Source organism: Muntiacus reevesi, chromosome 4 (assembly GCF_963930625.1).
Source record: "Muntiacus reevesi chromosome 4, mMunRee1.1, whole genome shotgun sequence".
Classification (NCBI taxonomy): Eukaryota; Metazoa; Chordata; class Mammalia; order Artiodactyla; family Cervidae; genus Muntiacus; species Muntiacus reevesi.
Window position 1 is genome coordinate 103,684,890 of NC_089252.1, and position 20,795 is coordinate 103,705,684.

The following is a 20,795-nucleotide window of genomic DNA, read 5'->3' on the forward strand; positions in this document are numbered from 1 at the left end:
GTCCCTGCGGTCGGTCAGTCTGTCTGCGGGGCGCAGGATCGCGTGGAAGGTTGCTGCAAGCTCCCAGGCGCCGCCTCCGCCGCACGGAGTCCGATTCCGTGCAGCCTCTGCCGACCGAGCTCCTTCGCCGCTGCCGGACCCGGACCGCCCGCCTCCCGCTGCCCGCTCTCCCGCCCCTCCGGCCCCGGCGCCAAACGAGGAGGTGGGCAGCCACGCCGGCCATGGACCGCCGGAGCTGAAGAGCCTCAGCGAAGCCCCTGGCCCTCGCGTCTCTTCGCCCTTTTCCCTGGAAAGGCGGGGTGGGGGGGGGGAAGAGGGGGACTAACCAGAAGAGAGAGAGAAGAGGGTGGGGAGGGGAAACCGGTGTCTCCCCCGGGGCAGTCGCGCATCGCCCCCGAACCCACCAGAGGCAGAACTTTAAGGGACGACTTTTATCAGTTTGCTCCCACCTTTTTGCCAAACCCTAAAAATGAAAGGACAAAAGTTGGCGCTGACTCTGGTAGCTCGGATGACGACTGGAGCGTTTTCAGCGGCATCTCCAGGAGAAAAACCCGTGTGCGTCTGATTGTTCTGTGGCCCCCAAGCTGCAGTGCGCGTGTGTGTGTGTGTGTGGGGGGGGGGTGTTTGGGTGTGTGTCTGTGTGTGTACACAGACGTCCACACACTCGCTCGCGGCCGCGGGATCAGCGCCTGGAAGCAGACGTTTCGGCCACAGACTCAGACTCTTAGAGGAGGAGCTGGCTATCGGGAGGCGTGAGCCGCCAAAAGTCTGCAGGATCCTGGTGTGAATGAACCGGAGGCACCTGGGCGCGGGGATCACCTCCCCCACCCCCCGCCCCGGGCCAGAGTTGAGTTGTGGGGCATTTTTTTTTTTCACCCTCTTGTGAAGAATTTTTTTTTTTTTATTTGTTGTAAAGTCTTTTGCACAATCACGCCCACATTTGGGGTTGGAAAGCCCTAATTACCGCCGTCGCTGATGGACGTTGGAGAGGGAGCGCCTCGCCGAGGAACAGTCGCCTGCGCGCCCTCGCCGGACCCGTGGCTCCCTTGTTGCGCGCCGGCCGGGTCCTGCTCCTGCTGCCGGCAGGCGGACTTCGGCGCCCCCTCGGTTCCCGCGCGCATCCCAGCGCTACTCTGGCTTGGACACCCAAACTCGAACGCTAGTGACGGCTTAGGCTCCAGTCCCCAGAGCCAGCCGGACGAGCCGTGGAGAAAGCCGCAGCTCTGCGCAGGATCGTCTCCGCAGGCTTAACGAGGCCGCTCCGCTTGGATTCTTCGGCTCTGGTGGCGACTTCCTCCCTGTGCCCCCCTCCCCCTCGCAATGAAGGTAGGTGTTCTGTGTGCCGCCGACGCTCATCACTTTTTTTTCTTTACATTGTTTTCTTTTGGAAGTTAACTGACCTCCCCCCCCCCAGCCTCTCCCTATCCCCCCTTCATTTCTCCTACCTTTGGAGACGCTAGAACCCCCCACGTAGCTGGCAGAGACCCCTACCCTTTCGCCCTCCCCCATCCCCGTGCACTACCTCGGTCTCCCGGGAGACAGACCTCTTCTTGTACCACCAAAAGTTCTGCAAACTTTTTTAGACTTTGGAGAAAAAGTGGGGTAGAGACAGCGCAGAAAAACTAAGAGAGGTCCGCGGACGACTTTCCTTTTGCCCTGAGAAACTCAAGTGTAGCTTACTATGTATATTTCAGTAACAGGATAATGATTCAATTCAACAAATATTTACCAAGCGCCCACTGGCGCGGACCCCGAGAGGGTGTGTGGCCGGGGCTCAGAAAGGGGAAGGGGACTCCTTGGTTGAGAGACCGGGAAGCCAGACCTGGAGCCGACTATTCCTGAGCCTCGTACCCCCCGCCCTCTGCTGCCAGAGGCCAGGTTGCCGGCTCTTCGCAGCCGGGGAACCCGAGCGCAGCAGGCCCTGTGCCTTTAAGAGTGCCTGGCAGGGGGCCAGCTCGCACCCTGGCGCAGGGATCAGGGTCGCGTTATTAGCATTATTAGCCGCCACTGGGTGAGCTCCGCACTTTGCAGCGGTGATGGGGGTGGGGAGGGCTGGCGGTGGTGGCTCTAATTTGGTCCGCTGGGAGAGCGCACCCGGCCCCCCGCGCGGAAACCTCCTTGTCCTTTAGAAGCATTTGGGCCTCCGGGTTGGGAGAGCGGGCGGGGGGCAGTTTGTGAACTCTTGTTTGTTTTAATTGTCAGTTGTATGTTAAAGCCGAGTCACACACTCCGAGGGTCACCGAGAGTTCACTTTTACGAAAAGTTAACATTTCCTGCAGTATAACTAGCTATTTTCCAAACAATTTTTCCTCTCTGTTCTCCAAGCTTCGATCCTTATGTTCATTCTCCTCTCAAGTTTTCTAGAAAATAAGTTTGGGATTGGAATTCAGATGTTTCCTAAAGCAACACCCCCCCCCCAAAAAAAAAAAGTTTATAAAAACCCCACAACTTGGAGATCCCGTGGCCTGTTTTACTCTCCAATCGAAGTCTGGCATGGGGGCCCCTTCTCGTCTCCAGTCTTTCTTTAAATGAACAGCTCGCTGTCTGGAAGTCACTTGGAGTCAGTGGTAGGATCACACCTCCTCACCCGCTGCCCTCCTGCCAACGTTCAAGGCTACTCAGGCCAGATGCAGAGATTTTGCTTCTAGACAAATTCTGCGGGGAGCCAAGGGTGTGCAGGCAGTGGAGATTGTGTGTCCAAGTGTGTGGATCTGTGCCCTGCATGTTGTGGAGAGTAAAGGGCCAGTTGTTCTCGGGTCTTGTACATACTATAACCTCAGCCAGGCCCGGTGCCACAAAGGAAGACCCTCCCTCCCCAGGAGGCTCGGTCAGAGTCCCTTGCGTTTCCCTCCGCTCAACCGGGAGCGCTCTGGTGCACAAGGGGTTAGTACCGTCTGCCAGAACTCAGCTAGTCCTCTGCCTTTTTCTTTGTCGCTCTGCGGTGCCTGCTGCCCCCTGTTGGCTGCCTTGGGGTAGGACATCTTGGAGCCTGTATCTTGGCCGGTCAGGCAGCTTGCTCGCTTCTTCCTCCCACCTCTGGCTTTACAAGAACATCCCTTTGGATCGCCAGGTCCCACTCTCCAAGGAGGGCCCCTCGGAGGCCCCCAGAGGACATCCTGCACTGCGCGGCTGCATTAGTAAGGGGCCAAGTGTCCGACCCAGCGAATGGGCTCGGGCGAGTGGAAGAAGGGTTAGTACCCCTTCTCCCGGACACAGCAAGGAGCAGGAGCATCCCCCTAGGAAGTCTCGGGTCTGGTCTTGATGCCCTCACTGGTTCACCCTGTAGCCGAGGACCAGCGCTTCTTTTTCTCTCTCGGCCTCAGTTTCTTGTCTATTAAAAAGTGGAGTTGAAATCACCTCTGAAAAATGGGTGTTGAAGCGTTCTGTAATTTTCCTTCTTTTTCCTTCCGCGGACAAACAGTTATTTGGGACAGAGTTGAGAGCATGTGCCTAGAGAGCTAGGCTAGACCTCTTGTGTGGGAAGGTAGAAGTGAGGTTTCTATCTCCTCCCCCTGTCCCCCCAAGTGTGTGTGTGAGAGAGAGAGTTGTCTTGCAGTCTGGAGATTTTGTCTGAGGATGGATGAGGTGAGGCCAGCAAGAGAACGAGACTTGACTACTGTCCTTCCCTCGGAGGCTCCCTGGTACCTGACTTGGTGTTCCTCTGAGTCACGTCAGTCAGAAGCTGCACACCTTCCTTCCACTGATTTGGGCTCAAGGAACTCCCTCCACCACCTCCTCTCTCGGCTCCCCCACCCCTTCCCACCCTCGGTGCTGTGGACACATCCGGGCGGCTTGGGGCAGCTAGGGCTCTCTTGCTCCAGGCTAGGGGCCTGGGGCAGCCCGGGCTCCTCCCAGGCTCCCCCAAAGCGGACCTCCCTTCAGCCCACCATCCCCTCCTGCTTCTCCCTGCGGTCCCCAACTTTGTGGCTGCCACTGAATTTTTCTTCTGCAGTTTTCTCCACTTCTCTTTCCTTGCTTTCGGGAGAGATTGAAGTGGGGGAAACAAAATATATCTCCCACTAAGGGCTGAGATTCTTAAGAGTTTCCTGTGTTTTTCGCCACCGCGAGCCCAGGTCAATCTAATTTCTTCTCCCAGTTTCTGCATCATTTCCGCTCCCAGAGATTAGGGCCTGGGGGCTGGGGCTGGGGTGCCCAGACCGAGTGAGGTAGGACCAGTGGCTGAGGGGAAAGGATTTTCTCCCTGCCTCGAGGGAATTTCTTTTTAGGCGCCTCTGACCTCCGATTAGGGCGTGCTTTCCCAGGCTTTCTGCCGCCCCCCAAAGTCTTCTAAACTCGTGTGACGGAGTTTAGAGGATTCTCGGCCCGCACTCCAGTTGATAAAGAAGGGTTAGGGACACTTTTAATCCAGTGGGAAGGCTTTGGAGGAGACAGTATAAGCCGACTCTACGACTCTACGTGGATCTGCTCTGGGGCTGGAAACAAGGGCGCGCAAACGCCCTACCCCCGCCTCACCCCTCCCTTGCGCTTGAACCTCTCAAATGCCCGCAGCCCTCCTCTCTGACGCGCGCTAGAAACAGATTCCAAGTATCCTTACAAAGTCCATTTCCTCGGACCCTGAAATTGTTCAAAATTTTTAGCCCGGTCTTTGGTGAATTCAGCTTCTACCCAGAACTTTTACCCCGGGTGTTACGGTCTCCAGAGAGGTCTTATTTTGTCCTCTTTTCCGATCAGTTCTCTTGGTAAACAGGCAGGGACGTTTACCCTACAGTTCGGTGTATCAGTGAGTTGGCTGTGGGTTCCTTCAGTCTTTAAACTTGTGGGGCCTTTTCTGGGTTGCATGGGGGATTGGAGCGGGAAGAAGGCCAAGATGTTTCCGGGCAAGCGCGCGGGTTAAGTGGAGACGGGACTCGCGGGGCTCTCCCAGCAGATTCCCTTCGGGACACCTCCGGCCTACTCCCAGCCCGGGGCTTAGAGACCCGCGTCGCGGAAGCCAACTGCCCCGCTCCCACTTTGGCCCCAGTTCTGTGAACGAGTGGCTTCTCCCCGAGGTCGTCGGGCCAAGAGTGGGATCGGTTTGTGTGGCTTCTCCTCTAACAAAGAGATCCGCAGTAATCCGCGGAATCTGTTATCAATTTCTCGGCTGCCCGAGCCCCGCCTCGAGCGCCCCGCCCGTCTGAAAGCTGGAAAAGTGCGCGCGGTCTGCAGCGTGGTCTCTGCCTCCGCCTGGGAAGCACGTCGGAGAGCGTGTGTGTCTGTGCACGAGTGAGTGTGTGAATCCACCAGAGTGTTAGTGTGTATGAGTGTGTGCACGCGCGCGGCCTTGGCCCCCGATGGGGAGAGTTGACTTCGCAGCTTGGGCCGCGCGAGAAGGCAGCCCTGGCGAGCCACCCCCTCCCCTGGAGGAAACTTGACACTTTGGGCGGGGGTGGGGAGGAAGACCGAGCCTTCTCTCTCTCCTGGGCTGGGGAAACCCCAGGCTTCTCTTCTGCGGGATGCGCCCCCCAGCTTTGCGACGTTTTAGGGATGAGTGGGCCTCGGGCGCGGAGCCCTGGGTGGCGGGCACTGGGGACCGCATAAGCATTTCCTCTAGAGAAGCCCCGAGGAATCCAGGCCAAAAGAGAGGGTGGCAAGGGAAAGCTGGGGCGCGCTCCTGAGCCCCTTTGCGTCTCCACCGCTGCCTCGGTCCCCCCAGTCTTTTCTGGTGCCGGTTCCAGCCCAGGCCCTTCTGCAGCCTGGAGGAGGTTCACCTTTCCTTTTCCGAGGAAGGGGCTCCCTTGGCAGCAAAGGGTGGCGCAGCGCGGCAGGGTTTCTCTTATCAGAGATGTAAAAGGGGATTTTGGAAAGCCGTTCCTCCCACCCGCCGCCGTCTCGCTCCGCTGCCGCCTACAGGTGGAGAAGTCACCAGTGGGGAGGACGGCGGCGGATGCCTCCGAGGCCGCCCCCTGCCCCCGAAATTCTTGACGACGGGAACCTTCGCTGCCGAGGCCCTCTGCGCCCTGGAATCCAGGGGCTCCGCCGAGGCGCGGGAGCCAGCGCATCTCTGGCCCAGCCGGGGGCTCCTTCGCAGGGGCCGGGGCCTCACCCTGCACCCTCATCTTGCGGGGCTGACCAAACTGCGTCCGAATTGGGCTGGAGGGTGGGGTAGCGGAGTTTCAAGACCACGCTCAAGGTGCCCCGATGGCGAGATGATCGACTCCAGACCAGGACCAAAGGAAACGAGTCCCCTCGGCTTCCTTTCCCCTTTCTCCGTGGCAGCTGCTGGAAGTGGGGACTGGAGGGAGCGGTAGTGGGAGTGAGAAAATCAGATTTGGGGGGACCGCTGTGGGGAGGGAAGGGAGCCCCTCTCCTCGGACAGCGCGACCGGAGTGGGGGGGGGGGGAGGGTGTATCCCTCCTCTGGGATACACTCCAAGGCGGAGGCCGGAGGCAGGAGAGGGCACTGTTTTCCGGTTTCCTGCGTTGGGAGAGCAGCTCGCCCATCCCCTTATGCCCCGTGCGCCCCCATCTCCTTCTCCCCACCCCAGTCTGGCCGAAGAGCGGTCTAAGGAAACCCAGGCTGCCTTTCCCGCTATGGAAGCGGCTAGCCCCGGAGCGGGCCGTAAACTGATTATGAAACTGATGCTGTTAACTCAGAGCTGCATTTCCCAGCTGGGCACTCCCGCGCGCGCCGCTCCCGGGGGCCTCGCCCCCCACCCCTTGCCCTTCCCTCCCGCGTGCTGCCCCCACCCCCCACCCCCGCGCCGGCCACCCCGCCTCCTCCGCAGCCGCCGGCGGCGCGCTCCACTCGCCCTCGCGCTCCGCTCGCCCATGGAATTAATTCCGGCTCCACTTGTTGCTCGGCCCAGGTCGGGGAGAGGACGAGGGTGGCAGCGGGTCCCCGAGTGAATTCCCGAGGAGGGACTCAGCGCAGCGCGGAACTAGAGGGGAGCGAGGGGGTGCAGGACGCGAGCAAGCAGGAAGGAGGCAGCGCCTGGCACCGGGGCTTTGACTCAACAGCACTGAGACATGTTTGTAATCGCTGGCGTGCCCCGCGCGCAGGATCCCAGCGAAATCAGATTTCCTGGTGAGGTTGCGTGGGTGGATTAATTTGGAAAAAGAAACTGCCTATATCTTGCCATCAAAAAACTCACGGAGGAGAAGCGCAGTCAATCAACAGTAAACTTGAGAGATCCCGGATACTTCCGTTGTTTAAACTTGTATGCTTGAAAATTATCTGAGAGGCAATAAACATCTGCTCCTTTCTTCCCTCTCCAGAAGTCGATTGGAATATTAAGCCCAGGAGTTGCTTGGGGGACGGCTGGAAGGGCAATGTCTTCCAAGTTCTTCCTAATGGCTTTGGCCATATTTCTCTCCTTCGCCCAGGTTGTAATAGAAGCTAATTCTTGGTGGTAAGTTTATCCTATATGCATATTCTTTTACTTTAAGATTCGTTTGCATTGTATAATGAATGCTGCAATATTCTCAGTCGTGAATTTGGGTGCATTTATGTAGTACACATATATATATTATATATATATTTATATATGTGTATATATATAAACATATGTATCTTTAAATCAAATTTTTCTTTAAATTTTGTGAATTTTTGCTAATTTTTAATAGTGAAGCTTACCTTTAGTTCCATAGGGAATAGAAGCTATAAATTTAACTTGTTTTTTTGAGGTTCAGATTATGCTTGTAGTACACATCATGTAATTAAGGGAAACCAGAATTCACTTCTCTAATAATTGTAAGCCTATCTATAAAATGTGCTTTTTGCTACCTTTAGGTAGTAAAAGTGAGTTCCAACATTTATTTTCTGTCACTTGAGGTTACTAACTTTCAGGGTCTGAGTTAGGCAGAGTTACTAGGAAGAGAGCTAAACTCCAAGTGGGGAAGTAGTGGGGGCTTGAAATTTAATCAAAAGAGGTTACCTTGACTAGTTCAGTGTCCCTAAATGCGGGTTTCTTGCTGGTAGGGGCCTCGAGGTAGACTGCATTATATCTAGAGGATTATTTTTGACGGCGTTCTGGTTTTTTTTTTAAACTGTAAATGAACAGCGTTTTTCTGTCAAACATGACTTCTGTTCCCCGGATACTCTGTCTTGGGTCCCTCACAGTCACATAAGGAGCCCTTTTAAAACGTCCAGAACAGGGTGAATTTTCTTCCGTCTGTATACTTGTCCTCCTGTTCTTCCATCAGTCAAAAGGAACTGCTATCTCCTACCCGTGTCGAATTGTGTCTGCTTTCCATATTCATACATTTTCAAGGCAGATTGGTCCAATTTGTGGGGCAAAGTGAGTCATTTTCTCTCATGTCAGAGGCCCATCCCCCCAGACTGCCTTTTACCCCCTTTTCTGGTGTGGAATATCAGAAATTTTGGTTCAGGTATATGGCAGAGAGGGGCAAGGAGGAGAGTGAAAACTGTAGCTGAGAAGCCAGATGGCGGGATGGGGGCTACACAATGCCTCCGTTTTCTGAGTGGAGTTTAAACAGAGGAGTTCTATGAAGCCCGTCTCATACTTTGTCATGAGGACAAGCAGGAGAGAAAAAGCATCTGTGTGCTTAAACTTCTGTATTGCTGACATGTTTTCAGGGGGCCCACCTTGAGAGTTCACGTAAATCTTGAATGCACATCTCCCCCCCCTTTTTAGGTCGCTAGGTATGAATAACCCTGTTCAGATGTCAGAAGTATATATCATAGGAGCGCAGCCTCTCTGCAGCCAACTGGCAGGACTTTCCCAAGGACAGAAGAAACTCTGCCACTTGTATCAGGACCACATGCAGTACATCGGAGAGGGCGCCAAGACGGGCATCAAGGAGTGCCAGTATCAGTTCCGACACCGGCGGTGGAACTGCAGCACCGTGGATAACACCTCTGTCTTCGGCAGGGTCATGCAGATCGGTAGGAAATCGTTTCAGATATTGTTAAATATATAGAAACTGTTTTAGGAAACGTCTCTAGTGTTACTTCCAAGTTTCATCTGATGGGACTCTTCCAGCAGGGTAGTAGCTTGGGACTTGTGTCATTATGGCTGTGTTCCGCCTGTGCTCTAGATGGCTAATGATACGTTTTGGGCTTCATGAATTAGATCAGGAGGGGGTGGGCATCAACGACACCTTAATTTTTCTGATCACTTAATTTTCCTAGAAAGCATTTTGTGTAACATAGTACCAGAACACTTATTTTGGTTTTAAACAAGTAGATGGGGAAAGCAGAGTTGTTTCTGTCCTTAAACTTCAAAACTCTTTAGCTAGTAGAAGTTTCCTAAGTCACAATTTAGATGGCCCAGGCATCAAACTGAAAATTGCCATCTTACAGAATGCTGGATGAACTGGACGTGAGTAAGGTTTTAATTTTCCTAATACAGATATTTCTTAAAGCTATCTATCGAGATAGCTGTGTTAGACACTTTACTTTTAGTCCCAGGAAGAATTTTAATTAGAAGTGATCCAATTTACATTTGTGAGTTGGCCTTTGATATAAGAACACCTGCTTCAACGGGCAACCTTACAAGTGTTCGATGTATCATTCACGGTCCAGTTCTTTATTTTTAAATGTGTTGTTGAACTTGCTATTCTATTCAGGGAGAAGGTGGCACCGAAACTGGGCTAAACGCAAAAAATTTGGAAAATCAGTCTGCCTCTGGTTTGGTTGAATAGTGTAGGCTACAGTCTGACAGATGTGGTCCTGTGTGTGTTTGCTAGTGAATATTTTTGGTCTCTTTACTTTTATGCAAACAAGCCCATATAATTAATATGACTGCAGTGACTCCTAAAATAAGAAGCAATTTATCAAAGCAATTAACTATTTATACTAACTCAAGATAAAAAGTTGGCTTAATGTCCGTCACGGATGGATAAAATGCTTTTTAAAAAAAACCTGAAAAGTGCATTCATTGAGAACAAAAAAGAGTTGTCAGTGGATGTTTGAGCCAAGCGGCTTCATAAACTAAAATAATACAGGACTGGAAGCCATTCTCCTAATTGAATGGGAGAACGGTCTGCAGCCTCAGCCTACAGAGCCTCCTAGGGCTTTCCTGTTAATGATTAAAATGTGCTAATGCATATTCTGGGACCTGAATCTAGGAGTTAAGCTTCAGGAACACAGGAGTTTTCCCCAAATATGGGCTGCCTTATGTGGTTAACTTGGGTTGTAGTGAAGATTTAATTCTCCTGCATTTTGATGATATTGTGAGTGATCCAAAAACATCTCTGTCAGCTATATCAGAGTAACCTCTCAGCTTTCTCTAAACCTTTGCCTTATGTGTTCCCTCTATCTGCCTTCCTCTCAGACTTTGGGAGTTTTTCCCATGTGTATGAGTTAGTGAAAATCATACACCTCTGATGGTAACAAGGAAGGAAAACAGCAATTGGAACTGTTTTTCTGTGTAGTCACTGGAATACAGCTTTCATTTAAGATCCTCTTTGTATGTAGCCTGTTTGGGGCCAAAATGTTCAGAATAAGCTATCATTTGCTAAGTGGATTTGAGTTCTGAAGATTTATTTAAAATGTGGTCCAAGATTCAAAGAGCCTGCTTCCTCAGGGAACAAGCAGAACCCTTGGTACAAAGGCCTGTGTTTAATTGTCCCCTGTAAGTAGACTCTCTGGTCCTTAGCTGTGTGGCACCGTCTTGGTTGATGGGAAGTAGGCAGGAGTGGAAGCTCATGATGGCCCCAGAGGAGGGAGCCCTCCTCACCAGAGGATTCTCAGGTGTCCGAGTTCTCAGAGCAGACAGCTGCTGCTGGGTGGCTCACGGTTGAACACAGGGCCTTAGAGAGAGAGAGAGAGAGAGAGAGAGATGGAGAGAAGAAAAATCAGAATAGATTTTTATGGAAGAGGAACCTGAACCCCACCCCAATGGTGGAAAAGTTACTTCATTTTCACTTTTCTACTTAGGGTTTGTTAGATGAGAATGAGCTAAGGGAAATTTTGAAACACCTTTGATGCTAAGTGTGCGGGTGCCCACTCCAGAGCATGGCATTCACCAGGGACGCAGAAGCTGGTTCTCGTCCCTGACTGACCCTGTGATGGGGCCAGTGTCTGAGACTCAGGCTGCCACCCCCAGGCGCTCACCTGCTTTCTCGAGAGGCCAGTCCAGGCGCTGTACACAGTCGCCTCTTCATCGTGAAAACTTGCTCATTTTTCATCGTGCTAAGTCTTTCCTTCCAGCTTTTGTCTCCCGCTTGTCTTTGTTTGCCTGCTGTGAAAAGATGTGTAAGAAAGGCCCCGTTTTCCCAGAGGGTGAGGACAGGAGAGGTTGCTCTCTCAGGGAGGAGCTGTCGCCGGATGCAGGGCTGCTTCCAGGATGACTGAGTCCCCACACTGCAGCCAAAGAGCACGTCTCTTGCTGACGCCTTCCCTGCAGTGACCAGCTAGCTTAGAGATCGCTACCAGGTTTGAATTCGGGGCAGACAAAGAAAATGGGCAAGATAGCACTGTCGTGCTTTGTATACTGCCCCTTTGATGCTCTCTGTATGCAGGACAGTGTTTTTTTCTCCTCCTCTGTCTCCAGAGGATGGTTTCTCTCTCCCTTAAGCTACCTCTGTACTCTACGCGTCTTCTGTCCACAGGATTTTCTGTACTATCAGTGTTAATCCTCAGATCACTCCCTAGGATCTGTCTGCTCTCCTCATTTCTCACCACTCCCTTGATGTTCTCGGCCTTGCTAATTCAACTAGATGGATGGAACGCCCCCACAGGAACTTTCTGGATCCTCCTGCCAACCACCAGCACACTCCTCAAGTTATTCATTTTTTACAGTGTGGGAGGGAAGGTTTGGTAAATCAGAGCCATCGCCATTTCTGAGAGGGGAATCACAAGTGGTCGCAGATTGAGGGGCAGAAGCCCAAAGGAAGGGTGGGCTGCAGGTTCCCTGAGTTGGCAGAACCACCCTCCTGCAGCATGGCCCTTGAGTACTGTGGTCAGCTGCTGTTGTGATTCCCTACCCCCACCCCACCCCACCCCAAAAAATTGTTAGCAAGCTCTTTAAGAGAAACTGATCCTGGTACAGGGATCCCAGTGTCAGAAGGGGCCTTTTCCCCCCGGGCATCTAGTTCAATACCCTTATTTTATACTGGAAGAAAATGAGGCCCCCTCATCACCCCCTGCCCCCAGGCCCAGCTTCAGCTGGCTGGGTATTAACCCTTTCTCCCTCATAGTATAACACTTTCATTAAGTGAGTTCTTGTTCCAGGTAGAAATGTCTCTAGGTACAAGTGGAAACTGGAAAATAAGGTAGTCGATGCTCACCTCCATTTTTCTCCATACAAATAGGGCTCCTAGAGAACTGTTTGACAGGGAGATATTCTTTACAAGTTTTAGGGAAGGAGAACCTTTTTCTTCTTTTCTCCTTAAGACTGTATCCCCCCCACCCCCACCCCCTGCCCGCCCCTTTTGTTGTTTTCCTGACACTTGGAGTCAGAAGCTGCTGGGGAGTCGCAGAAGTGACATTAAAGAACGGCAGGCTGTTGTGGAAGTAAGATACTCACCTTCTTGAGTGAGAAGCATCAGGCTGGTCAGCTTGGGAACTGAGAAGAGGCAAGAATTTCATTTTAACTCTCTAGGAACGGGTTGAGAAATAGCCTCTGGGGAAGTCAGGAGCCTTGTTCTGAGTCAGACTTGCTGCTGCAGATGGAGGAAGGGGAAGTCAGGTTACTACCAGCGCGGCCACAGGAGAGCTGCAGGGTCTGGCTTCCCTGGGGCCTAGGGCTTTCAGATGCTCTGAGCCTCTGTGCCTCCCTCCTGTAGGTCACTCAGAATGAAAACAGTAACAAATGTTAAATAAGTGCAAGAAGTCTTCCCCAATTGTGTGTTTTCTTCCCTTGGCGACTTCTTTTCTAGGCATTAGGGTTATTTTCCGAAGAGGTGTATAGAGCAGTGGATCTCTGAGCATCCCGCCTTGGGCTCTGAAATGACCAGAGCAGAGGTGGGGTGGGTGGGTGTTAATACTCTCCCGGGTGGTTTCTGCGTTTTGGGGAGGAGGGCCTGGGTCCTGGGGCTTTCTAGCTCCCCCTCTAAGAGCGGGGTAGGGGTGTTCGCCCGCCGGGGCTGCGGAGGAGGGGGGCGCCCGCTGACCGGCCCTCGCCCGCAGGCAGCCGCGAGACGGCCTTCACGTACGCGGTGAGCGCCGCGGGGGTGGTCAACGCCATGAGCCGCGCCTGCCGCGAGGGCGAGCTGTCCACCTGCGGCTGCAGCCGCGCCGCGCGCCCCAAGGACCTGCCGCGGGACTGGCTGTGGGGCGGCTGCGGCGACAACATCGACTACGGCTACCGCTTCGCCAAGGAGTTCGTGGACGCCCGCGAGCGGGAGCGCATCCACGCCAAGGGCTCCTACGAGAGCGCGCGCATCCTGATGAACCTGCACAACAACGAGGCCGGCCGCCGGGTGAGTGTCCGGTCCGCCGCCTGGGAGGGGCCGGCCCCGGCTCTCCGCGACTCTTCCTGTCTCCGCCTCCCTTCCTAGCTTTTCCGGTCTATTTCCCCCCTGCCTGCTCCTCTCTGTCCCTCCACTCCCCTCAGCCAGCTCCCCACAGGCCTCCCTGGAGAGGGGTGCACAGCCCAGAAAGGCCTCCTGGAGCGGAAGCAGGCCGCTGTGGCCCGCTCCAGCCAAGGGGCGCCTGCAGTGGCCTGAGAAAGATCTTTCTCCGCCTCTTTAATTAGTCCCCAGTGCAATTGGCCAGGCCAGAGCTAAACATGCTGCTTAGGTTCGCAGCCCTCCTCCCTGGAACAAGCTTGTGGCTGCGATTAAATCGGGGAGAGGGAGTTATTTATTTCAGTAGGTGCCCAGTTGAGAAAGCCCTCACCCAGCACCCGGGTTACCTCCTCCCTTCTCTGTGCCCCTCCTTGTGTCCTGGGACAGCAGGCCTGATGGATTGAGGGTTTGTAAAAAGAGCTTTTCTAGGAAAACTTTCCAACCGTGTGGAGTTTCGTAGGTCTGATGATCAGGCCCATGGAGGGAAGAGAGACGGCTTTGGAAGTGTCCAGACAGAAAGTCCTCCCAAGGCAGCCTGCCTGCCACCCCATCCCCTGTTTCACTCTTTCCTTCCCCTAGTGGGGCTGTGAAAAGCTCCCTCACAATAGTTAAAAAGACCCTTTTTTCCTGCGGTTAAACACATGGCACTTTATGGCTGCTTTACTTTTCCTAACTTTGGCAGCACTGAAAACCAGGACCATTATTTTTTTCAGAGAACCCAAGGTGGGTGCCAGGAACTTTCTGGTCAGAGATCTTACTCTTCTGTATTTTGGGGTGAGGAACAGGAATGGTAATCACAGAGTAACATCCAGGGGACAGGAAGGAACCTGAGAGCCCTCCCGCCACACACCCTTGTGTGAAAGATGGGAAATTGAGGCTGGAGAACCACTTCCAGGCCAGGGCAGAGAATTAGGGGATGGAGCTGTCAGCCCAGGCACTTTTTTCCTTAAACTAAGGCGTTGCAGCTCGAGGGTAAAGGGCTGCAGGTTTGGGTATTAAAGAAATCTAGGTTAACACCCTGTTCTGTTTCTGAGCCTCCCTTGCCCCATCTGCTCACCGGTTAGATGGACATTAACACTGTCGCTTGGGATTGCTGTGAGGACTCGCTGGGGTCATACAGTAGATGAACCTTGTTATCAACACTTGGCCACTTCTGAGTTCTAATTAATAACGCTCAAGCGAAGGGCTGAGTTCAGTGTCAACCAGTGGTAAGTGCTTGATAAATGATAACTGAGTCACTAGACCTAATGAAGCAAAGCACCTAGGAAAGTGGAAGATAACCCAGATCCCTCTAGGTAACTTGTTTCTTCTCAACTTCGACCTGTCTTACTTGTGATGCCTGAGGGGTCAGATGGTTGCTCCAGGGGAGTGTGGCCTCTCCTTTCTGAGACTCCCCTTTGCTGGGGTGCCTGTACCTGGGGTGGACTTTCTGCCCCCTGCAGCCGGCCCAGGCCTCAGAGTGGGCACTGCCACCCCACTGTCTCGGGAGCCCAGCACCTTGGTCCTATTCTCTGTCCAGGACACATCCCCTTAATCTGCATGCAGGGTGCCCGGCGTCTCAGACCACAAATGCCTCCAGGACAGAGGCATGGCTGACTCGGACCCTACTGTGTCCCTCTCTGGTGCTTCCAGCCTTCTTTGGGGACTTCCTAGACCTCTCTCATGGAGAGAAATCACAGGAGCTTAGCAACCAAGAAGAGCAGGTCAAGGCATTTCCAAGGGGAGACAGTTGGGGTTGGAGAGTGGGAAAAGCACATTCGATATGATTTCATTTAACATGAGCATTTCTACATAGGTTTTTTGGAAATGTTATAGTTGGAGCAGTGAACTCTGCTTGATCTTGGTGGATGAGGTTACAGAGAAGATGGTTTTCCTCTGGGATCGTAGGGGTGAGAGGAAGAAAGCTGGACACTGGGTCAGGAAACCGTATTAGACTCCCAGAAAGGAAATCTAGCTTCCGATTCTCCTCAAAGGGGAGTAAAGGTTAATTACGTTTGCAAAACCCTTTCCCACACTAGCTGAGGACCTGAAACCCTTCATGTGGAGGGGGTACGCTTGAGTTGCCCTTTGAGGAAAGCTCCTCTGAAGCCCTGGAGGGAGAGGGTCGCTGCTGGGGCAGGAGCTGCCTCTCACGGCTCCGGAGGCTCACTGGCACGGCACGGGGCAGGCGGCCCTATAAATAGGCAGCGCCCGCCTCCCAGAGCCGTGGGTGCCGCGACTGCAGCACCGGGCACTAGCGAGGGCCCAGCACCACACCCTCATCACCCTGCAGACCAGGGTTCCCGAGTGCGTCCTGCCCGTGAGTAGCTGAAGCCAGCCTCTCTTGGTTTTACCCTTGTAACACTGCCGTGAGGTTGGGACCATCACAGTGCCCTTCGCAGATGGGGAGCGGAGGCCCAGAATGGTGATGCCCTTGCCTAAATTCAGGGGCAGGGGCAGGACAGAATCTGTGTCTGCCTGGGTCCAGGGTGGAGGCTCTCTGCCTGCGCAGAGGGTAGGGGCCGTGCAGGAAGCAGGAGTGAAGGTACCTGAGATCCAGGCCTGGTCCCCCTCTATCCAGCCTGTGTGACCGTCTGGGCCACTCACCTTCTCTGCGTCACTGGGCCCTCGTCCAGTCCCGCCCAGGTTACAGCCTTGCTGGGAGGGTGTGGTGAGATGAGAGTGTGGAGGCCCCTAGGATAGGGCTCGCCCCACGGCAGTGAGAACAGTGAGTGAGGAGAGGTTTGAACCCTGGCCACTTACCAGCTGGGCACCCGTGGCGTGAGCCTGGAGCCCACCTGCCTGGGTTCCAGTCGTGGCCCCTCCTTCCCAGTGCTTGGGCTGGCAACACACCTCACTGGGTCTCACTTTGCTCCTCTGAGGTGCAGGCGGTAGAGCTCTTCCCTCCCCGGCTGCTGGTGGCAGGAGTCCAGGTGATCATCTGACGGCAGTCTCCCATTTCCCTGCACAAAAGAAGCCAAGGCAACAATTGTGTTTCTTGTTCCCATTCAAAACCAGGTAGTTTATGATGATGATGTGTAACAGTGAGGGGCTAAGAACCGACTTATTTTGCAGACTAATTTTTAAAGAAGGCCACAACAAGGCTCCAGGTCTGGAGGACGAGGGGGAGGTGGCCCAGGCTGAGCTGCTCCCAGGGTCTGGGCTCCCAGGTGAGGGTGCCCCTGCTGACTGCCCCCTGTCCCCGCAGACGGTGTACAGCCTGGCCGACGTGGCCTGCAAGTGCCACGGGGTGTCGGGCTCCTGCAGCCTCAAGACGTGCTGGCTGCAGCTGGCCGACTTCCGCAAGGTGGGCGACGCCCTGAAGGAGAAGTACGACAGCGCGGCGGCCATGCGGCTCAACAGCCGGGGCAAGCTGGTGCAGGTCAACAGCCGCTTCAACTCGCCCACCACCCAGGACCTGGTCTACATCGACCCCAGCCCCGACTACTGCGTGCGCAACGAGAGCACCGGCTCGCTGGGCACGCAGGGCCGCCTGTGCAACAAGACGTCGGAGGGCATGGACGGCTGCGAGCTCATGTGCTGTGGCCGCGGCTACGACCAGTTCAAGACGGTGCAGACCGAGCGCTGCCACTGCAAGTTCCACTGGTGCTGCTACGTCAAGTGCAAGAAGTGCACGGAGATCGTGGACCAGTTCGTCTGCAAGTAGTGGGCGCCCCGCCCCCCGGCCCCACTCCCAGGACCCACTTATTTATAGAAAGTACAGTGATTCTGTTGTTGGGTTTTTTTTAATGTGTTTTCCATCCCCAAGAATTGCAACCGGAACCATTTCCACCCCCTGTTCCCATCTGAGAACTCTGTGGTTAATAATATTATAATTATTATTTGGCAATAAGGGGGTTGGGAACCAAGAAAATATTTATTTTGTGGATCTTTGGAAAGGTAAGACAAGACTTGTTTTGATGGTATAATGGATGGGGGGGATAAAACATGCCCTTGCTGAGATGTGTGCACATCGGGAGGTCAAGGAAACATTGTTTTCTTTGTCTCAGTGTTCGTATGGGACAGGTAGCATCCCACTGCAAGAGGGTGGCAGAGCTATGCATGACTCAGCACCCGTGACCAAAAGGAGTTCTGTGCTCTGGGGAAGCCGGAAGGTCTTGAGAAACAGATAAAACAATGAGAACCCCACCCCCCATCTTTCCCCGGGACTGCCAGCCTGAAGTATTTCCAAAATGTATTTAAAATTTAAGAATGAGAATCTCATTTCCCTTTAAGAAAGAAGGTTTATCACATGTCTCACTGTCCTCCAGCATTCCATCTACAGCTGGTGCATTCTATTAGCTACTGAAACCTGGGGAGCAGGGAGAGAAGCCCCAGACATTAAAAAACAACAACTCCTTATATTGAGTCAGTTGACTTAACATTCAAAGCTGTTGTGAGAATCAGGTTATCCACTTGGAAAAGGATCCCTGAATGATTCTGGTACCAGACTTTTTGTTTGGAGAAGGGCAGGGAGGTTGGCTTGGCGATAAAGGAAAATATACTGTAATTTTCTTAGGGATACTTGGTTAATAAATGATAATAATGAAAATAACACATGAATTCCATTCACAGATCCTCAGCCCGAACTACAAGGTAATTGTGTGCAGTTCAGCCCTGCACCAAAGCAGAAAACCTATTTGAGGGGAAAAAGTGACCTCCGCCCTCCCTCCTTGACCCCGAGCCCTCTCCGATTCTGTGCCTTGCTGCGCTGCGGCCTCGTTTCCAAGCGGAGCTCCACCGGGTCCCCTCTGATTGTAGGACAGGAAATGAAACCTTAGGAGCTCCGCTTGGAAAACAGCTTGCTACTTGGGGATTTTATTCCCCTTACAACTTTTATTTCGAGGAACAGTAGTCTTCTATGTTTTCATGACATCACTTGGCGAATGGACTTCACAGAGGTATGGCAGCATTTCTGTCTTCTGATCCTGTGCTCAGACTCTCCACTGACGCTTCCTGTTCCTCTGCAGGTGTACCTGGAACTGTTGCCAGTGGACTTGAACAGTTGGCTTTGTAAGGGGGGGATTGGTTCAGTGGTACCTGATAGCTCAGTCTCGTGTACATAACATATATATATACATATATATATATATAAATATAAATATAATTATATCTCAGTGCAGCCGGTGATTTAGATTTACAGTTTACTCTGGGGTTATTTCTTCGGTCTAGAGCCTTGTGGTCCTCCACTGCAATCCAAGTGGGATTTCCCCTGACGGTTTCTAAGTTGAGCTCGGGCTGTGGCCCTGATGCCATTACATGCTGAGCATCACGAAGGAGCTGTGTTTCTGAGGAATCTGGAAGGTCTTAGTCGTGGGCATGGTGGTTGGAAGATTTCTTTGGTCTACCTGCTCTGTCCCCTGGTTCTCCAGCCTCGTTTTCTGCACCCTTTCTGGAGAGGGCATTACTTGTTCATTACAGAGGTGACACTGTCAGCATTTCTCTCTCCTTTGCTCACTCTGCAGAGTGGAACTTGGCGCCCATTAGACCTGAGGGCACCTATACCGAGTCCCTAGGGAGAATCCAGCTCACAGCATCTTTAACTAGTTTAAAAAAACAAAACCAACAAAAACCCAGGACACCTCTTTGCAAAGAGTGCCATCACCTGTTCTCATCTTGTACTGTTTGAGAAGTCTGGGAGAGACGCGTTCTCCTGCAGCCCTCACAGGCTCAGTGGCCCTCAGGTCACCCCGGCCACCTGCGGCTCTTATTGCACAAGGATATTCACTCCCCCTGCCCCCAGCTGCAGTGAATTGCAAGCAAAAGATCTTGAAAGTAAAAAGCACTAATTAGTTTAAAATGTCACTTTTTTGGTTTTTATTATACAAAAACCATGAAGTAATTTTTTTTATTTGCTAAACCAGATTTTTTGTTCCTTTCTAGTGATTCATGTTTATGAAGAGAGTTGAGTTTAACAATCCTAGTTTTTAAAAGAAACTATTTAATGTAAAATATTCTACTTGTCATTCAGATATTATGTATATCTTCTATGGCCTTTATTCTGTACTTTTAATGTACATATGTCTGTCTTGTGTGATTTGTATATTTCACTGGTTCAAAAACAAACATCGAAAGGCTTATGCCAAATGGAAGATAGAATATAAAATAAAATATTACTTGTATATTGGTAAGTGGTTTCAATTGTCCTTCAGATACTTCATGTGGAGAGTTTTTGAGAAAACATGAGGGATAGTTTAGGGGTGACTACATGTCAGAATAATAGAAGAGTGGAGAATTTTACCAAAACCAAACTATTTGGGAGCTTCAAAAGATTTCTATATGTAACGGAACAAAAGGGGAATTCTCTTTTCCTATATATGTTCCTCAAAAAAATCAAGCAGATGGCTTAAAGCTGGTTATAGGATTGCTCACATTCTTTGAGCATTATGCATGTAACTTAATTGTTTTAGAGCGTGTTGGTATTGTAGCATCTCAGAGAAGAACTGAAAAGGCAGATGCCTTTATCCATGAACAGAATTTTAGTGCAAAAAAAGTGTATTTGTGTTCACCACTGAAGCCAGTGCACCACTCTATTTGAACTTACTGTGTATGGAGTGTCTCTTCGCCCTTTGGAAAGTAGTTTTATTAAAAGCAAGCCTCAATCTGCAGAGAATGAAGGAAACTGAAGGTTCGTTGTGTTAAGTGCAATTAATACGAGCCCTTGTGCTTCTTGAAGGCGCAGTGAGTCTGGGCCGCAACACACAGACTGATACGTTAGCCCCTTGCTTTTTTCTTTCTGGATAACCTTGTAACATATTGAAACCTTTTAAGGATGCCAAGAATGCATTATTCCACAAAAAAACAGCAGACCAACATATAGAGTGTTTAAAATAGCATTTCTGGGCAAATTCAAACGCTTGTGGTTCTAGGACCCACATCTGTTTCAGTTTTTCCTCAGTTGTATATTGACCAGTGTTCTTTATTGCAAAAACATATATTCGATTTAGGAGCGTCAGCATATTTTTTTTCTTCATCTCATCCTGGACTGCATTCAAGATCTTCCCAATACAGGAAAATTAACAAAAAATTTATATACAGGCAGCAGCGAACGGAGGTATATGTTCAAAATAGTAATTATGGGCTTAAGTAAAAGGAAGGCTGTTTTAAGCTTTAGTCCAGTATATCTGTTCAGTTCTTTGAGCTGTTGACCTCCCGAGACTGGCACTGTTCAGTAGGCCATGCAAACCCTCTGCTTGTTCTGTTTTCCAATACAGTTTGCAATTTGTTTTTGTAAGACCTTATTCAAGCCACCAGAATCATCAAAGATGACATGCTAGCACAAGTATTCCAAATAAGAGACTGTCACAGGCTGACTCCTAGAGATCATTAGCAAAAGCAGCCCCCAAAGAGTGAGTGATCCATAATGTAAATAGAGACAGCTAGAAAAAGTACTAATAACTTGAA

The 20,795-nt window shown here is 51.8% G+C and overlaps 1 protein-coding gene across 6 annotated transcripts; it reads left to right on the forward strand.

Moving 5' to 3' along the window:
• Window positions 1–372: 372 nt before the first annotated feature.
• Window positions 373–19,522, forward strand: WNT5A (Wnt family member 5A). 6 transcript variants are annotated; one of them, XM_065933473.1, is made up of 5 exons: window positions 373–1,326; window positions 7,215–7,348; window positions 8,594–8,844; window positions 13,033–13,325; window positions 16,600–19,522. In XM_065933473.1, the coding sequence occupies exons 1-5, from the start codon at window positions 1,321–1,323 to the stop codon at window positions 17,056–17,058; spliced, it is 1,143 nt and encodes a 380-aa protein (XP_065789545.1). In that variant the 5' UTR covers window positions 373–1,320; the 3' UTR covers window positions 17,059–19,522. The 6 variants fall into 6 exon arrangements, with proteins under 6 accessions (XP_065789545.1, XP_065789550.1, XP_065789546.1 ...); XM_065933478.1 differs by lacking the exon at window positions 373–1,326 and adding an exon at window positions 5,130–5,223; XM_065933474.1 differs by lacking the exon at window positions 373–1,326 and adding an exon at window positions 5,332–6,253.
• The last annotated feature ends 1,273 nt before the right edge of the window (window positions 19,523–20,795 follow it).